The 20,107-nt window shown below is 45.9% G+C and overlaps 1 protein-coding gene across 3 annotated transcripts in view; it reads left to right on the top strand.

Moving 5' to 3' along the window:
• Nucleotides 1-20,107, top strand: part of CEP85L (centrosomal protein 85 like) — a 173,158-nt gene that overhangs the window by 16,624 nt on the left and 136,427 nt on the right. Inside the window, exon 1 of one of the 3 annotated variants that reach the window (XM_073675926.1) lies at nt 16,945-17,281. The exons of 1 other annotated variant lie outside the window; for it this stretch is intronic. In XM_073675926.1, the coding sequence (XP_073532027.1) occupies nt 17,227-17,281 (55 nt within the window). In that variant the 5' untranslated portion in view covers nt 16,945-17,226. Of the gene's footprint in view, nt 1-16,944; nt 17,282-20,107 lie in introns of those variants that run through there. One more of the 3 variants, XM_073675925.1, reaches the window with a different exon arrangement.

Below are 20,107 nucleotides of genomic sequence, written 5' to 3'. Positions count from 1 at the left end.
AGTCAGTCTGAAAAATTGGGCAAACTTTGAAAGTGTCCCCAAGTGCAGTTGCAAAAACCATCAAGCGCTACAAAGAAACTGGCTCACATGAGGACCGCCCCAGGAAAGGAAGACCAAGAGTCACTTCTGCTTCTGAGGATAAGTTTATCCGAGTCACCAGCCTCAGAAATCGCAGGTTAATAGCAGCTCAGATTAGAGACCAGGTCAATGCCACACAGAGTTTTAGCAGCAGACACATCTCTACAACAACTGTTAAGAGGAGACTTTGTGCAGCAGGCCTTCATGGTAAAATAGCTGCTTGGAAACCACTGCTAAGGACAGGCAATAAGCAGAAGAAACTTGTTTTGGCTAAAGAGCACAAGGAATGGACATTAGACCAGTGGAAATCTGTGCTTTGGTCTGATGAGTCCAAATTTGAGATCTTTGGTTCCAACCACCGTGTCTTTGTGCGACGCAGAAAAGATGAACGGATGGACTCTACATGCCTGGTTCCCACCGTGAAGCATGGAGGAGGAGGTGTGATGGTGTGGGGGTGCTTTGCTGGTGACACTGTTGGGGATTTATTCAAAATTGAAGGCATACTGAACCAGCATGGCTACCACACATGCTATTCCATCCGATTTGCATTTAGTTGGACCATCATTTATTTTTCAACAGGACAATGACCCCAAACACACCTCCAGGCTGTGTAAGGGCTATTTGACCAACAAGGAGAGTGATGGGGTGCTACGCCAGATGACCTGGCCTCCACAGTCACCAGACCTGAACCCAATCGAGATGGTTTGGGGTGAGCTGGACCACAGAGTGAAGGCAAAAGGGCTAACAAGTGCTAAGCATCTCTGGGAACTCCTTCAAGATTGTTTGAAGACCATTTACGGTGACTACCTCTTGAAGCTCATCAAGAGAATGCCAAGAGTGTGCAAAGCAGTCATCAAAGCAAAAGGTGACTACTTTGAAGAACCTAGAATATAAGACATATTTTCAGTTGTTTCACACTTTTTTGTTACGTATATAATTCCACATGTGTTGATTCATAGTTTTGATGCATTCAGTGTGAATGTACAATTTTCATAGTCATGAAAATACAGAAAACTCTTTAAATGAGGTGTGTCCAAACTTTTGGTCTGCACTGTACATTGTGAAAGCGACTTCCCGTCCACACATAAACCCCTGTGTGATCCTGCGAGTCTGATTTGAAGTCACGTGACCCAGAACAGATCTGGAGCAACGCTGAAAACTGGTGAAAACAGCAATCGGTAAGTATTATAATAAAGCTACACTACACAACAGACATTTAAAAAGGTTAAGGGGAAATATTTTTTGTTAGGAGTGCTTCTTTACGTACTGGGGAAACTGGGTTGATGTTTTCTGGACAATGCCGTTAACACTGAGGGCATAATATACACTGCTCAAAAAAATAAAGGGAACACTCAAATAACACATCCTAGATCTGAATGAATGAAATATTCTCATTGAATACTTTGTTCTGTACAAAGTTGAATGTGCTGACAACAAAATCACACAAGAATCATCAATGGAAATCAAATTTATTAACCAATGGAAGCCTGGATTTGGAGTCACCTCCAAATTAAAGTGGAAAAACACAATACAGGCTGATCCAACTTTGATATAATGTCCTTAAAACAAGTCAAAATGAGGCTCAGTATTGTGTGTGGCCTCCTTGTGCCTGTATGACCTCCCTACAAGGCCTGGGCATGCACCTGATGAGGTTGCGGATGGTCTCCTGTGGGATCTCCTCCCAGACCTGGAGTAAAGCATCTGCCAACTCCTGGACAGTATGTGGTGCAACGGATGGAGATGGTGGATGGAGCGAGACATGATGTTCCAGATGTGCTCAATCGGATTCAGGTCTGGGGAATGGACGGGCCAGTTCATAGCTTCAATGCCTTCATCTTGCAGGAACTGCTGACACACTACAGCCACATTAGGTCTGGCATTGTCCTGCATTAGGAGGAACCCAGGGCCAACCGCACCAGCATATGGTCTCACAAGGGGTCTGAGGATCTCATCTCGGTACCTAATGGCAGTTAGGCTACCTCTGGCGAACACATGGAGAGCTGTGCGGCCCTCCAAAGAAATGCCACCCCACACCATTACTGACCCACTGCTAAACCGGTCATGCTGAAGGATGTTGCAGGCAGCTGATCGCTCTCCAAGGCGTCTCCAGACTCTGTCATGTCTGTCACATGTGCTCAGTGTGAACCTGCTTTTATCTGTGAAGAGCACAGGGCGCCAGTGGCGACTTTGCCAATCCTGGTGTTCTGTGGCAAATGCCAAGCGTCCTGCACGGTGTTCAGCTGTGAGCACAACCCCCATCTGTGGAAGTCGGGCCCTTACACCACCCTCATGGAGTCGGTTTCTAACCGTTTGGGCAGACACATGCAGATTTGTGGCCTGCTCGAGGTCATTTTGCAGGGCTCTGGCAGTGCTCCTCCTGTTCCTCCTTGCACAAAGTCGGAGGTAGCGGTCCTGCGGTTGGGTTGTTGCCCTTCTACGGCCCCCTCCACGTCTCCTGGTGTACTGGCCTGTCTCCTGGTAGTGTCTCCAGCCTCTGGACACTACGCTGACAGACACAGCAAACCTTCTTGCCACAGCTCGCATTGATGTGCCATCCTGGATGAGCTGCACTACCTGAGCAACTTCTGTGGCTTGTAGAGTCCGCCTCATGCTACCACGAGTGTGAAAGCACAACCAACATTCAAAAGTGACCAAAACATCAGCCAGAAAGCATTGGTACTGAGATGTGGTCTGTGGTCCCCACCTGCAGAACCGCTCCTTTATTGAGTGTGTCTTGATAATTGCCAATAATTTCCATCTATTGTCTATTCCATTTGCACAACAGCATGTGAAATTGATTGTCAATCAGTGTTGCTTCCTAAGTGGACAGTTTGATTTCACAGAAGTTTGATTTACTTGGAGTTATATAATATTCTGTTGTTTAAGTGTTCCCTTAATTTTTTTGAGCAGTGTAGTTACCAATGAGGCTGGGCTTGGCATTTGAGGACATTTAGAACTGTTGACACTGGGGGACCATTTAGGCTGGCATTTGTGTGCATAAGTCCTAGCAAAGGGGAGTTGTAGCTGACATTCGGCATTATGGCTAGTTCTGGGGTGCTCTGCAATTGGAAAAGGGGAACATTGGCCATAATATAAGTTTGTGGCTCATACTACCGTGCGTTCTGGCTGGCAGTTGGGCATTCTGCACCCATTGTGTGGGGTATCTCTGTTACTTGGGCAAAGTATTCAACAATTACACCGTATTTGCAAAATTATTTAGAAACACCTTTAAATCATTGAATTCAGGTTTCAGTCTTTGCCATTGTCAAAGGTGCATAAAATCCACCCTGTAGCCATGAAGTCAGCCTTAATAAAAATATAGAATGAAGCGTTCTTAAGAGCTTACTGATACCAGCATGGTACTTTAATAGGATGCCATCATTGTAATAATATTCCATGATCAACTGTGAGTGGTATTGAAAAATAGATATGTTTAGGAACCACAGTAACAGAGAAGGGTCATCAACAGCTCCTTTGGCATGAACATCAGCATAAAACTGTGCGCTGGGAGGTTCAAGGCATGGGTTTCCATGGCTGAGCAGCTGCATGCAAGCCTTACATCACCAAGAACAATGCCAAATGTCAGACTGAGTAATGTAGAGCCACCAATGGAAACCGGTTCTCTGGAATCACGAATCACGCATCTCTATCTGGCAGTCTAATGGTTAAACTTGGGTTTGGCAAATACCTGGAAAATGCTGGTGTGGAAGAACTTGACTGGATGAACTAGAAACCCTGTCTGCAAACCAGGGCCTCTCATCCAACATCAATGTCTGACCTTATCAAGATGAATGGGTAAAAATTCTTAGAGACACTCCAAAAGCTTGTAAAAAGCTTTTCTAATAAAGAGTGAAAGCTGTTTTATCTGCAACGGGGGATCAAATTCATATTTATGCCTATGGATTTAGAATGAGACGTCATAAAAGCTCCTGTAGTAGGTGTAATGTGTAGGTGTCACAATACTTTTAACCATGTAGTGTACTGGCCTTTGTATCACTTCAACTTGAAATGATATAATACCTATGAATTTATTCCTTATTTTCCATGATGATTACATAATTATCAGAGATAACTCATATATTCCTGAAACTAATTTATTTTTCAAAGTTTCTGCACACAGGTAAGGTTATGTAAAATGTGCTATGGGTTCGCATTCCTGCCCAGCCACAACATGAAAGGGTTTCATGAAATAATCTGTGAAATAATATGGACTTTTCTTCAGATATTTCTACTATCTTTATGTCCCTGGTGTCCATCTCCCAATATTCTTGTTATTTCCTGCACTCTCATGTAGCGGCTACAGGGAGAATAGAACTTCATTTTCTCCCTGTAGCTGCTACTCTTGTAAGCTGACTACACAGGATTTAAAGTGAACCTGACAGCTGTCAAAGGCTGTATAATCTCAGCCAGGTATGCTTGACTCTGAAGTGCTGCAGTGAAAATGTAGCACCCTGAGGATTCGGCTGCTACAGGGGTATTGCACCTCAACCCAGAGGTGTGATATTCCACTCCCGGGTAAGGATGGAGTGTGGAACTGAGCTAGTAGGCTGCATGCACTACACACATCCCATTTCCGGGGAACAGACCGATGGTACTCCCACTAGAGAAATGTGCAGGTACGACAGTGTCTGTTCCTGGCTGGAGTGGGAGGGGGGTGGAACATCCCAGTAGTGTAGGGGCAGATAGGGGGAGCAGCCTGGGTAAAGCTAGGAGCTCATTGGGTGCTGGTCACCTGAGCTCACACATAGAGGGAGTATATAAGGTGGGCACCATCTTAGATCAGGGTCAGTCTGTGAGACGTCAGTCAGTCAGTCAGTCTGAGAACCTGAGAAGCAGAGCAGAGGAGAAGAGAGAGAGACCCAGAGGCGCAGAGGGGACCCCAAGAGCCCATAAGAGAGCTAATAGGGTGAAGGGTCGGCAACAGGGTACCGGATCCCAAGCTGGCAGAGGCTACAGCACACCTTAGCCAGGAACCGGAGGTCGTGGGCAGGATCTGCCACGATCACCCACTAAATCCACCCGGAAGGCAGACCAAGAATAGGGTCAGGGAGCCCAGAGGAGGCTTGACCAACAAGAGGCCCGAGGGAGCCGGACTTAGGTGGATCCCTGGTGGGAACGGCCAGAAGAAGGGAGAGACAGAAAGGAGCTCAGGACCACACTCCGGAGTTGCCTGGGAGTTGACCGAGTCCAGGACCTGGTGGACGCAGCACGGCTTGGGTGGTCACTGCTGTACACAGTGACCCGAGCAACACCAGTAAGTAAAACCCTGGAACTGCATTTTATGCCTCTGAGTCTCCTTGCTGCACCTTCACAACCACCATCCTCCACGGCTGACCCCCTGAGGCTATACCCCTCCCGTTGGGGGTTATACTACCTAAGCTGCACTCACATCATCAGCCTCAGTGGACCCTGCTGCAGCGGCGGCCGTATTGACCGCAAATCAACGGGTGGCGTAGTCGACACAAAAGAACATCTAGTAACATCATAAGGACTGCCACACACTGAGCTTGACACCCTGGGCACGGACCGGGTCACAGCCACTCGGAGACTACAACCCCCATCTGATCCGGCTCCGGGTATCCCCAACAACACTGGCCCAGGGGGCGCGTCAAAAACATACTTAAAAAGCCACCGAGGACTGAGCTGCGCTAGAGACTAGTTGGACAGGCAGGTCCCTGGTGGCTTCTCCTCGTGCGCTGCCAGTGACTGACATGTCTCTCCCTATACGTGCATGTAGGCAAAGACCCGACAATCCAGGGTAGCGGGTAAGGAGAAGCCACCGGGGACCTGCCTATCCAACTAGTCTCCAGCCCGCTCGGTCCCTAGTGGGTTTTAAAGTGCATTAGTCTCTGAAATGCTGCAGCGTTTCAGAGTCAAACATACCTGGCTGAGATTATACAGCCTTTGGCAGCTGTCAGATTCACTTTAATCAGTATTTACCTTCAGATTAGCCTATATCTGCAGATTTCTGGACATGACAGGTTCCCTTTAATCCTTAGACTGCATAGGTATTACATTTAGAACATTGTTACTACATGTTTTGTGTGACCATTCATGGTCTTTTGTTCAAATACTTTTCTTTTTTTAAGAACTTTGCATAGTATCATGCATTCCATTCTGTAAAGAACATAGTGCAACAGTGAACAGGAGCCAAATTATTCCAGCTAAAATGTTTTAGAATAGATTTAGGTAAGAAGCCAAATATAATATAGTTTAGTTTTGTTTAGTATAGAAAGCATGTGATAGCTGTGATTACAGCCTTAAGCGACCGGATTTTATTAAAGGGGTTATGCAGGACTTTTATTATTTTTGGGTATGGGGCTTAGAACTTGTAGGCAGGTGGTTGCTGACTACCTGCCTGTTCTGCACAGGAACGATTTCTGCCATCTCAGCTGGCGATTCCCCTGCTTCATTTCACGTCTCATCAACAGAGCAGCGCCTTCTCTTTGAGTCTGCTCTATCGACGGGGCGTCTCTGGAGAAGTCACGCTGATTGATAGCCTGTTACCTGCAGTTAGACAGCGAGGAGCCGGATGTCAATCAGCTTGACATCAGCAGAGGAGAAGAGAAGATGCTGCTCTGTCGAAGTGACCTCAGCAGAAGCCGCAGAGTCACCGGCAGGAGCAGTCTGTCACCGCTCTGGGCTGGCAGAAATCGTCGTTGGGCACAACAGACAGATAGACAGATAGTTAGCAACTATCTACCTGTTAGTTCTTAGCTCTATATGCAAAAATAATTAAAGCCCCGGATAACCCCTGAGGCTATGTGCCCACGTTGAGGAAATGAAGCAGAAAATTTCTGCTTCATTTCCGCCTGTCCTCTCCCGGAAAAACGCATGCGGAATTCCGCATGCGTTTATCGCGCGTTTTTCACGCGTTTTCGACATGCGGAATTGCCTTGCGTTTTTTCATGCATTGAATAAGGCAATTCCGCATGCGGAAACGCAAAATTAATGAACATGCTGCGGATTTTTGAACGCACCATAAACGCTGCGGAAAAATCCGCAGCATGGGCATAGAACTTGCGGATTCTCATTGGGGACCATGGGGTGCGGATTGACAAGCGTTTTACAAGCGTTTATGCTGCGGAAAATCCGCATCAAAAACGCTTGTAATCCGCAACGTGGGCACGCAGCCTTAAATAGATAATTTAATCAGAATGTTACCAACATAGTTATCTAGAAACAAAAGTGGAAAATAAATAAGCCAAAATAAGACAAATTGCATGTGTTCCCCAACCTCAATTAGCTCATACTTAGCTAGTGCTAATAACAAGTTAGGACACTGTTGTAGAAGTCATACCGCCTGTAGATTTTAACTGCTGAGAAAAGTTCCTAAGAAGTAATCTCCATCTATATATCATGAATTATACCTGATTGGATCCTATGGTTATGGCTCCCAAATTGATGGGTAGCCTCGCAAGTAGAGCAGGGGTTGCCATTCTGTACTGTGAGTTAATGGAGCATCTAATATACCTGTCAGCAGGATTTGACATTCCAAAATATTTACATGTTCATGTAGCTATTTCAAAGACAAGTCCAGCAATACCTTTTTCTGGACAGTCTGTTCCTCCATTACTAAGAAATCAGCATTTGAGTTGATTTGCAAATGATGCTGAAGCACTATGGTAAATCTTAAGCCTCTGTCACTCCAGCTCTATTCCTCGCCCAGCGCCACCACTTCCTGCTTGACTGACGGTTCCTTTGTCTGAAGTCATACAGCATAGAGGCTGTCAGACAAGCAGGACAAGACAGCGATGGGCGTGGAATAGAGCTGGAGTGACCAAGTCTTCAGATTTACAATAGCACTTCAGCCACATTTGAATGTCAATGAAAACGCAAATTTCTCAGTAATGGAGGAACGAACTGGTTATATAAAGTTATTGCTGGACTTTTCTTTAAAAGAGCTATATCAATTATTAACTCCAGCAATGGCTTGATGTAAGCAATGAATGGGGCTGTATAGCTCAGCTCCATTCAAGTTGTAGTGGCCACTACTGAGAACTGCAAATCAGCTCGTGTTCTTGTTGGACACCTACTGATCGATCTGATATTGATGACCTATCTCTAGTATAGGTCATCAATTAAATGCCCGGACAACCCCTTTAACAAATTTCTTTAATATAATGATTTAGAAGAACAATTATATTGTCCTTCAATATAATGGATTTTCCTATTAAACTAGAGCTACGCTTTAAAGGGGACTATTTTATTTTTTTTACTATGTGCGTAAAACTAGCAGGCAGGTAGTTGCTATATGAGGCAACTACGTACCTGCTGCCTGCTCCTGCCAGCAGTTTAGCTGCTCCATGTCAACAGAGCAGTTCTTCTTTTGGGCTGCTCTGTCGACGAGGTGTGATCGCCAATGTCATGGTACCGACTGTCAATCAGCATGACGTCGGTCAGTCATGCTCCGTCAACAAACAGAGCGGAAATGAAGCCTATGCTCTATTGAGGTGACGTCACCGGCAGGAGCGGTCTGTGACCACTCTGTGCCGGCAGAGATCGGTACCGGGCACAACAGGCTGGTAGTTAGCAATTACCTACCTGTTAGTTCAGTACGAACAACTGAAGATGAAGAGTACTCTGAATATATCCTCACACTGATGTGGAAAATTGTGAAACAAAGTTCATCTTTGACATATTATGTGTGACATGTTTTTTTATACTAAATATGATACTTCAGATTTGAGCTTGTAAAGTTTAACTACAATCCTAAGGAAATGAGCATAGGGGGCAGACGGCTAGTGTGGTCTGCAGATTGCTGCCTTCTGTTATGCAGAACACTGAAATAAACTAGTTTGGGACTGTAAATGTCAAGGAGGGGGCTGTCTGCTACAAATAAACAGCCCTACAAACAAGCTGCCAAAACATTGTGTAAGTGCCCCATGTGAAGGAAGGAAACAGCTGGCTATCAGTCAGGCGACTGCAGTTACCGGGCATATAGTGTACGGCGTGCAAGGCTCGGCTTACTTCACGTCACATTTGTCACAGTATATGGCTTGGCTTACAGAAATGGGCCCTTCCGAAACCAAAAACAGCTACGAATTTTAAGTGAGATCATTCTTGAGCTGTGTAATACTGTCACTGAGAAGAGATAAGCAGATGATTTCCTTAACCTCACAAAGAATATAAATGTGCTAATATGCAGAAACCACAGAATGTGTCGTCGATAAAGCTTCCAAAAATCAGGACATAATAATGGTGAATGCGAAATCCAGACATTTATCTAATGGTAATACATGGCTTTCCATTGCTTCCCCAAAGCATGCTCCAGCAAGAGTTATCAGAGGAAGAAAGGTCACAAGAATGGTCATTTTACATAATTACCATTAATTGTTAAATGATTATTTCAGCTCTGCTCACTACTGTACTGGGGTGGGTGGTACAGATACCTGCGTTTGTGATTGACATTTATTGTGCACTTGTTCTATTTATCGGGACAGGTAAAAAACACCTGCTGATAGCCCATTCCTCCCTACAGGTATGTGTACAGGTGATGTCACCAGCGCGGCTCACCTCCCAATACAGAGGTATACAGATGTATCCGATTGACGTTTTTTTTTTTTTTTGCTGAACTGCAAAACAATTGGTGGTAGTTTAAAAGCCTGTTTACACGGGCAGAAACACTCTGAACGATAGTTAAAGAGGTTGTCCACTACTAGGACAACCCTTTCTCAATCTGAGTGTTTGGCTCTGAAAAAATAAAAAAATATATACTCACCTTCCATGCCGGCGCCATTCCAGCGGTGTCGGTACTCGCGATCAGGGGCTCACGTAAGGTTCACAGCGAATGTTTAAACAGACCCCCGGGAAAGCAAGTGTTGACATCCCTGGAACGATGCCGGCTCCGGAGTTGAGTATAAGCTATATGGTGAATGAAAAGGGGTTGTCCTAGTAGTGGACAACTCATTTAATACAATTGTTCTATGTGCAATAGAATGTGATTGTTCTCGGCAGCACATGTCCTGTTTATGCAGGGCTGAAGTGCTGCTAAGAAACATGATTTTTAAGTAAACTTAAAATTAATTTCATTTGACAAATGAGCAATTTACTAATTTGTTGGGTATAATCGGCGGCTTGTTTAGATAGGCCAATAATTGAGAAACTAGATTTCCTAGGAACACTCATTCCCAATTATCGGCCAGTGTAGGCACACCCTTACGTTACACAATTTGCAATTATTATATATCATATTTAATCCATGTACCTCCAGGGCATTGTGGTGATTACTGTTAGTCACTGGATTCAGGATCAGATATATATTACCCCAGCCTTTTTGGCTTTTGGGTGTGATGTGTCAATGGCAGGATATTTGCTACATGCCCTAAATATTGTAAAGTTCAGATGCATTCACCAATATTATCTATGAGTGAAAGAAGTGTTAAAAAAACACAATTTACATGTGCCTATGAGAGGTTGGCAGTGAGTGCTACAACATCAGCAGTATTAAAGAGTCATTTGCTGACTATAAAGAATGACATATTATATCACAATATCTCATTACGTTCTGTAAGGTGACCGACAATATTGAATACTTCAGCACTTTGATGAAAAGTAAAAATCTCTTCTGACATCAGATAAGTTGGAATATGGGCAGAACACCCGCCAGTAAGAGCTAATATTCAAGCTAAAACTTCAGCTTGCAGCTTCTAATGATCTTCTGAAACACCTGACACATCTCATTTGGGATAACATGACCAATAGGTATGCAATATGGTGAGGGTCTTTCCTTTTGCAACTACAATAAGGAGCAAAAATGAAAGAAAGCTTCTTAGGTATTTGACACCATTTAACGAAGAGTATGAATCCCACTTCTTGACAGAAAAGGTGAGATTTACTAATGCATTAATCCTTTTCCAAATTAGGAAGTGAATTAAGGTCTTTCTTACATTTGATTCTGCAAAAATTCTTACTGTCACTTTTATTCATTCTCATCTGCACTATTGCAACTCTCTACTTATCGGTCTCCCTCTTACAAAACCCTCCCATATTCAATCCATCCTGAATGCCGCAGCCAGGATCATATTCCTGTCCAGCCACTACACAGATGCCTCCACCCTGTGCCAGTCATTGTACTAGTTGCCCATCCGATACAGTATAAAGTTATCACTCTCACCCACAAAGCTTTCCACAGTTTTTCACCACCCTACTTCTCCTCCCTCATCTCTGTCTACCACCCTACCTGTACCGTCCATTCTACTAATGAACTAAGACTAACATCCTCAATAATTCGAACCTCCCATTCCCATCTAAAAGACTTCTCCCATGCTGCGCCAGTTCTCTGGAATCCACAACCCTGGAGAATCTGATTAATACCCAGTGTCCACAGAGATTTCAGGTGGACGATAAGGTACTACAGCAGCTGGGGACCTGACTAGGCTCCTATGGCTCCCATGTTAGTATGTGAAACTCGGTCACAGGCTGATACTGTGGTATTGCAGCATATAGTACAAGCAAGGTTTAAGTCCCCTAAGCAGACTAAAAAATGTGGAAAATAAAAAAGTTGAGAAAAATATTAAAGAATTTAAAAGTTAAAATTAGCCTCCTTTTCCCCAGTTAAAAATAAAAAAGGGAAATTAGACAGAAGAGGTCCTGTGCCTGAACAATATATGGGCCCTTTGCAGCCCAGTAGCTCATAATAATGCACAATGCCCCCTGTTTGGAGGTGGAAGTGGGGCTCCTTGCCATTTGGGACCTTGTTTGACTACACAGGCTTCACCAATGGTATGTCCGCCCATGTCTCCAGCCATTATCAAAAAACAAATATCACTTTCTTACAAATGAAAAGAAGGTGACTCAACAAGTCAGTGTAAACAATAAAAAGGGTTCAAGGCTGGTATTAGATTATCTTCTGTCCTCTACAGATGGAGTACTACCTCTGTGACAAAGCTAGGAGGGGCTTAGAGTTTCTTTATGTTTACTTGACCTCATTTGCAGCCTTCTTCTCTTAAAAGAACAAAATAAAACATTTTAGGGACAAGAGTTTTTGGCAAAATGACAGAATGAAAAAAGACCTTGCAGATAAATTACAGAATAGTATCGAAACAATAACCCGGTGACATAAGAGTATATTTATGACATAATTGTTGCTACATTTTTTATTGGCCCCAGTGCACCATCAGCTTGCTTCAAATTCCTCTGTGACAGCATGTCTGCCACACATGCCTTAAAGGGAACCTGTCCCTAGATTTTGGAAAAGGTACAAACACCAAGTTTCTCACTATGATGGTCAAAAATAAATTGTAAAATATTGCACAGCGCCCACCAGCAGCCCTCTGTATGGTGATGGAGTCACAGTGTCCTACCTGTTAGCCAAACCCATTCTTCTGTGAGCAACCTCTTGCTCGTGGAAAAAGGGTACTGGGGCACCTACACATTACAGATACAGGTGCTGTAATGATGTCCCACACTAAATCCATAGGAATTAACAAGGAGCTGGGTACCCCTTTGCAGCTATAACAGCTTTTACTGTTCTGGCTTAATACTAGATATTGGAGTGCATCTGTGAGAATGTTTGCCCATTCATCCATAAGAGCATTTGTAAGGTTACTGACACTGATGTTGGATGAGAGGGCCTAATTTTCAGAAATGGCGTTTAGTTCATCCAGTCAAGTTCTTCCACACCGTTTCATTCGCAATCACCATTCAAGTTTATTCCAAAGGTTTTTGATAGGGTTGAGGTCAGGGCTCTATGGGGGCCAGTCAAGTTCTTATATTCAAAACTTACTCACTTATGCCTTTATGGACTTTGGTATTATACTGGGGCACAATCATGCTAAGACAGAAAAGGGCCCTCCCCAAACTTCCTACAAAGTTGGAAGCTATAACCAGGGGTGGATTAAGAGTAGCAAGGGCCCCGGGCAGTTTAGAAGGCGCGGCCCCCCCCACACACACCTGATGTATCACATGTCACATGATCCCCTGTGATAGATCATGTGATAGTTCACGTGAAATTAATTTGGCACAATATTAATTATAATATATTTTTTTTAGGCTGTGTGCCCACTATGCATTTTTTAAGCAATTCCGCTGCAGAAACACTTAATAAACGCTTGGTAGAAGGCCTGCCATGTTCCCCAATGATAATCCTAATGTGCTGTGCACATGCTGCGGAAATTTCCGCTGCGGATTATCATTGCGGAAAAATCCACAGCATTACCAATTATTTTGCGTAAGCTCTGCGTTTTCGCCGCCATTGACTTGCATTGGAACGCATGTAATCCGCATCACTGCATCTGTACATGCGGATTCCATGTGTTTCAATGTGCGGATGGTACCCGGCTTTGGAGAAGAGGAGACTCTCCTCCGGATCCGGGTACCATAGAACCTGTAAAAAAAAAGAATAAAATAAAAAATAAATATTATACTTACCTTCTGATGGCCCCCGGTGTCTTTATCCGATGCGTCCTGGCTTGCTGGCAGCTCGCGATGGTCTGAAAAGGACCTGCCGTGACGTCATTTAAGTCATGTGACGGGTCACGCGACCGATGACGTCGGCAGGCCATCAGAAGGTAAGTATATATTTATTTTTTATTTTTGACCATTCTTTTACGGTCACACTATATAAATCCATGCCGGTTGCATGGATTTATATAGTGTGACCAAGTTGTCAAGCACTTTCCAAGTGATGCTAAAATCTCTTGGAAAAGCGCTTGTTAACCCGCATGCAGAAATGCATGTGAAGAACGCTTCACTTCCGCTTGTCCCTGGCAGGAAAAAAGCATGTAAAATCCGCATGCGTTTTTTCTGCCAGGGAGATGCAGAAACGCTCAGGAAAAAATCCGGAGCATTTCTGCATCGTGGGCACATAGCCTTACATTAATTGTATGACTCAATATTGAGCACACGTAGCCATCTATACACGGCGGGAGGCCGAACGGCGCCATCTATACACAGCACGAGGCCGCACGTAGCCATCTATACACAGCTGGAGGCCGCACGGCGCCATCTACACACAGCGGGAGGCCACATGTAGCCATCTATACACAGCGGGAGGCCGCACGTAGCCATCTATATACAGCGGGAGGCCGCACATAGCCATCTATACACAGCAGGAGGCCGCACGTAGCCATCTATACACGGCGGGAGGCCGCACGGCGCCATCTATACACAGCACAAGGCCACACGTAGCCATCTATACACAGCGGGAGGCCGCACGTAGCCATCTATACACAGCGGGAGGCCGCACGGCGCCATCTACACACAGCGGGAGGCCACATGTAGCCATCTATACACAGCGGGAGGCCGCACGTAGCCATCTATATACAGCGGGAGGCCGTACTTAGCCATCTATACACAGCAGGAGGCCGCACGTAGCCATCTATACACAGCGGGAGGCCACACGGCGCCATCTATACATAGCGGGAGGCGGCATGGCGCACCCCCCAGAGACAGTGGGAGGCCGCACGCAGTCATGCACACACAAACATATACGCATAAACACATTTGAAACACAAAAATACATATAAATAGACATCACACAATGATATCTGCCTGCACACACGCACTCATTCAATCACACATACACACACTCACTCTCACACATACACACTCTCTCACACACACACACACACTCTCTCACACACACACACTCTCTCTCACACACACACTCTCACACACAGTCTCTCACACACACACACTCTCTCTCACACACACACACACTCTCTCACTCACAGACACACACAGACTCACCATCCCCCGGCTCAGCTCCAGTCCCCCTGCCCCTTTCTGGTGCAGCACTGCAGGCCGGGCGCACACTGCATGATGTCACAGCTAGGAGACACGGCCGCGCACAGGGCCGTGTCTCCTAGCAGTGACGCGGCCGGGCCAGCACAGGGAAGTTAACATCTGCAGTGCTGGCCTGGCCGAAGAAGATGCAGCGTCCGTGCGCCGCTGCTGGGGGAGTGGTCCGGGGGCCCCCCGCCACTGTCTGCCAGTATGTGCCGCGGCGCCGCACATATAATGAGGGCAATCTAGCCATAGACACCCCGGAGCCCGAGGCCCCGGGAGGTAGCCCAGATTGCCCTCATTATAATCCGCCTATGGCTATAACTGTCTAAGGTGGGGAGAAGATGCCAGGGACCTGCCTGTACAACAAGTCTCCAGTGTGGCTCGATCCCAAGTGTTGTATAATGTATATTTTTCTCTGAAATTCTGCATTGTTTCTAAGTCAAACATACTGTATATGGCTGAAATCATACAGCCAGTGCCTGATTCACATATCAGCAGTCAGGTTCTCCTAAAAAAAAAAAAAAAATAGAAATGTGAAAACATTATATACATGATTTATTTTTTTGCGTACCTGTTTGACTATTTCAGTTTGGCAGTCGTACACCCCAGAATTATACTGTTGGTTGTTGCTGGATATTGAGGAAACAGGTATACGCTCCCAATCATCTACTGGTTTGCCAACTAAACATTCATCTGTTCAAGTTGGTGGTAGTGCAGTCACTGCTATACAAACTAATGATAGTGTTAGCTCAGCCTCACTGCAAAAGACCCAGCCACTATTATTTCTTTGCAGAAAGGCTTGCCTGCTTTCTGCTTTCATGTGCATACGAACGTAGGCCGCGAGAAATGCAGCCGCGGTGACTTTAACCTATTTTTTGAGCACGCCGGAGATATTCGGTTAGCACCCGAGCGTGCTCAGATAACCGCTTATCCGAGCATGTTCGCGCATCACTAATTAATAGTTGAGAAACCATTACCTCTCCACTTTCAAAAGTGCTGCGCACACCTGTTTTTACTCCCTTAAAGGAGTTGTCCACTACTTTTTTGAATTGCCCCTATGTATTTAGCATGTGGCCATAAGTTTTTTTGTAAATACCTTTAGTTGTAATGTACAACCTGTGAGCGGCGCTATCGCTGGCCGCTCACAGGCATCACGTGACCCCCGGCTGCAGCCGGCTCTGACATCTGATGTCACGTCAAGTTCCGGATGCAGCCGGGCGTGACCCAGTGATGTGCTCCCCGCTGATTGATGGGTTGTGGGCAGGATTACCCCACTCGTCACACCCAGCATCCACCACGCGCTCTGCCTCGCCTCATTCATTGGGAAAGCGTGCGGTAGATGCCGGTTGTGACGTGCGGGGTAACCCACAACCCAGCATCCACCGGGGGGACCACATCACTGATGTCACGCCTCACTTGACGTGACATCAGCGGAAGAAAAAGCCGGGGGTCACGTGATGCCTGTGAGCGGCCAGTGATAGCGCCACTCACAGGCAATACATACAACTAAAGGTATTTACAAAATGGCCACATGCTAAATACATTGGGGCAATTAAAAAAAGTACTGATCAACTCTTTAATAAAAGGATCATTTTTGGATGCCTTGGGAAAAAAGCGTTTGTTTCATTTAGCAAAAATAAAGAAAACTCCCAAAACAGGGATAAGTTTTGCACCCTACCCATGGGATAAAGCCAATACAATACTGAAATAATGATGCCTGTATGAAAGGTGCCATAACTAATTCCCACCTCCTCTGGGACTTGAAAATTAAAGTCAAACAGCAAATTTAAGCATCAAAAATAATCGTTTTCAGCAGCACAAAATTAGTTGGGTTCAACTGTTTTAATCTCTGAGCCAATCTGTCTGTAGAGCAGTGTAATAGCCAACATTCAGTGTGGTGATAATCCTTCTAGTGAAATGGCTAATGGCAGCATAGAGCAGGTGACAGGAGCCCTCCGGCTGGCGACCTCCTCCAGGCTGGCGACAAATCCTTTATGGCGTGTGACTTCAGGCAGACCACGTGACACGTTACTGTGATTACTCAGAAGCCTGGAGACGCAGCGCTCCCCCTGGCGGTATCTGCAGGCGCTGCAGCGCTCCGGAGGTGTCAGGCAGCCTGTGCTTCCAGTCCTCGCTCCTCCTCCTCCTCCTCGTCGTCTTCTCTGATCTCCCACCCTCCGCGCACGTAATCCACAGTGGACTCTAGCACAGCATCCCGGCCCTGATCCCTCCGAGACCCCGCGGATTACACAAAGCCCCGAAGTGAGACTAGGACATGTCCGCTCCTGGAGCACAGCTGGGGGGGTCGCGCTATTGGGGGCCGTGATCTGACCACTCTGCGCTACACAGGCCGCTCCAATCTGTGACCCGGACTCTGCGATCGCTGCCCTCTGGTCTGCTGTGACGCCCCCCGCAGGTATGTGGGGGAGGATGTTCTCGGATTACGGCTCTGGATTCAGCAGTTTCACCACAGGTAAGTGCTCATTACAATACATGAGTGTGCCCCCCAGGACCCCACATGTCCCGACACCCCGGGACTGCGCCCCGCTATGGAGGGGACCGTTATATAACGCCACTGCGGGGCGCCCTCCTGGACGTGGGCAGGGACCAGGGTGCTGTGTGCAGCGGAGTCCTGTGCCATGTGTCCTCAGGACAACTGCCCCCTGCACTCCATCAGTCTATTGTGTGTGTGTATATAGTGCTATATGTACATGTGTCCTCAGGACAACTGCCCCCCACACTCCATCAGTCTATTGTGTGTGTGTATATAGTGCTATATGTACATGTGTCCTCAGGACAACTGCCCCCTGCACTCCATCAGTCTATTGTGTGTGTGTATATAGTGCTATATGTACATGTGTCCTCAGGACAACTGCCCCCTGCACTCCATCAGTCTATTGTGTGTGTGTGTGTGTATATAGTGCTATATGTACATGTGTCCTCAGGACAACTGCCCCCCACACTCCATCAGTCTATTGTGTGTGTGTATATAGTGCTATATGTACATGTGTCCTCAGGACAACTGCCCCCTGCACTCCATCAGTCTATTGTGTGTGTGTGTATATAGTGCTATATGTACATGTGTCCTCAGGACAACTGCCCCCTGCACTCCATCAGTCTATTGTGTGTGTGTATATAGTGCTATATGTACATGTGTCCTCAGGACAACTGCCCCCTGCACTCCATCAGTCTATTGTGTGTGTGTATATAGTGCTATATGTACATGTGTCCTCAGGACAACTGCCCCCACACTCCATCAGTCTATTGTGTGTGTGTATATAGTGCTATATGTACATGTGTCCTCAGGACAACTGCCCCCTGCACTCCATCAGTCTATTGTGTGTGTGTATATAGTGCTATATGTACATGTGTCCTCAGGACAACTGCCCCCTGCACTCCATCAGTCTATTGTGTGTATATAGTGCTATATGTACATGTGTCCTCAGGACAACTGCCCCCTGCACTCCATCAGTCTATTGTGTGTATATAGTGCTATATGTACATGTGTCCTCAGGACAACTGCCCCCACACTCCATCAGTCTATTGTGTGTGTGTATATAGTGCTATATGTACATGTGTCCTCAGGACAACTGCCCTCCACACTCCATCAGTCTATTGTGTGTGTATATAGTACTATATGTACATGTGTCCTCAGGACAACTGCCCCCCACACTCCATCAGTCTATTGTGTGTGTATATAGTGCTATATGTACATGTGTCCTCAGGACAACTGCCCCCTGCACTCCATCAGTCTATTGTGTGTGTATATAGTGCTATATGTACATGTGTCCTCAGGACAACTGCCCCCACACTCCATCAGTCTATTGTGTGTGTGTGTGTGTGTATATAGTGCTATATGTACATGTGTCCTCAGGACAACTGCCCCCACACTCCATCAGTCTATTGTGTGTGTGTGTATATAGTGCTATATGTACATGTGTCCTCAGGACAACTGCCCCCACACTCCATCAGTCTATTGTGTGTGTATATAGTGCTATATGTACATGTGTCCTCAGGACAACTGCCCCCTGCACTCCATCAGTCTATTGTGTGTGTGTATATAGTGCTATATGTACATGTGTCCTCAGGACAACTGCCCCCCGCACTCCATCAGTCTATTGTGTGTGTATATAGTGCTATATGTACATGTGTCCTCAGGACAACTGCCCCCACACTCCATCAGTCTATTGTGTGTGTGTGTGTATATAGTGCTATATGTACATGTGTCCTCAGGACAACTGCCCCCACACTCCATCAGTCTATTGTGTGTGTGTGTGTGTATATAGTGCTATATGTACATGTGTCCTCAGGACAACTGCCCCCCACACTCCATCAGTCTATTGTGTGTGTGTATATAGTGCTATATGTACATGTGTCCTCAAAACAACTGCCCCCCACACTCCATCAGTCTATTGTGTGTGTGTATATAGTGCTATATGTACAGGTGTCCTCAGGACAACTGCCCCCACACTCCATCAGTCTATTGTGTGTGTGTATATAGTGCTATATGTACATGTGTCCTCAGGACAACTGCCCCCCGCACTCCATCAGTCTATTGTGTGTGTATATAGTGCTATATGTACATGTGTCCTCAGGACAACTGCCCCCCGCACTCCATCAGTCTATTGTGTGTGTATATAGTGCTAAATGTACATGTGTCCTCAGGACAACTGCCCCCCCACTCCATCAGTCTATTGTGTGTGTGTATATAGTGCTATATGTACATGTGTCCTCAGGACAACTGCCCCCCCACTCCATCAGTCTATTGTGTGTGTGTATATAGTGCTATATGTACATGTGTCCTCAGGACAACTGCCCCCCGCACTCCATCAGTCTATTGTGTGTGTATATAGTGCTAAATGTACATGTGTCCTCAGGACAACTGCCCCCCCACTCCATCAGTCTATTGTGTGTGTGTATATAGTGCTATATGTACATGTGTCCTCAGGACAACTGCCCCCCGCACTCCATCAGTCTATTGTGTGTGTATATAGTGCTATATGTACATGTGTCCTCAGGACAACTGCCCCCACACTCCATCAGTCTATTGTGTGTGTGTGTGTATATAGTACTATATGTACATGTGTCCTCAGGACAACTGCCCCCCACACTCCATCAGTCTATTGTGTGTGTGTATAGTGCTATATGTACATGTGTCCTCAGGACAACTGCCCCCCGCACTCCATCAGTCTATTGTGTGTGTGTGTGTATAGTGCTATATGTACATGTGTCCTCAGGACAACTGCCCCCACACTCCATCAGTCTATTGTGTGTGTGTGTGTGTATATATAGTGCTATA

The sequence above is a fragment of the Phyllobates terribilis genome, unplaced genomic scaffold (assembly GCF_046119375.1).
Source record: "Phyllobates terribilis strain yellow unplaced genomic scaffold, ASM4611937v1 Scaffold_3__8_contigs__length_932513732, whole genome shotgun sequence".
Taxonomy (NCBI): Eukaryota; Metazoa; Chordata; class Amphibia; order Anura; family Dendrobatidae; genus Phyllobates; species Phyllobates terribilis.
The sequence above is the reverse complement of the archived record's forward strand: the minus strand, read 5'-3'. Positions and strand labels throughout refer to the sequence as shown.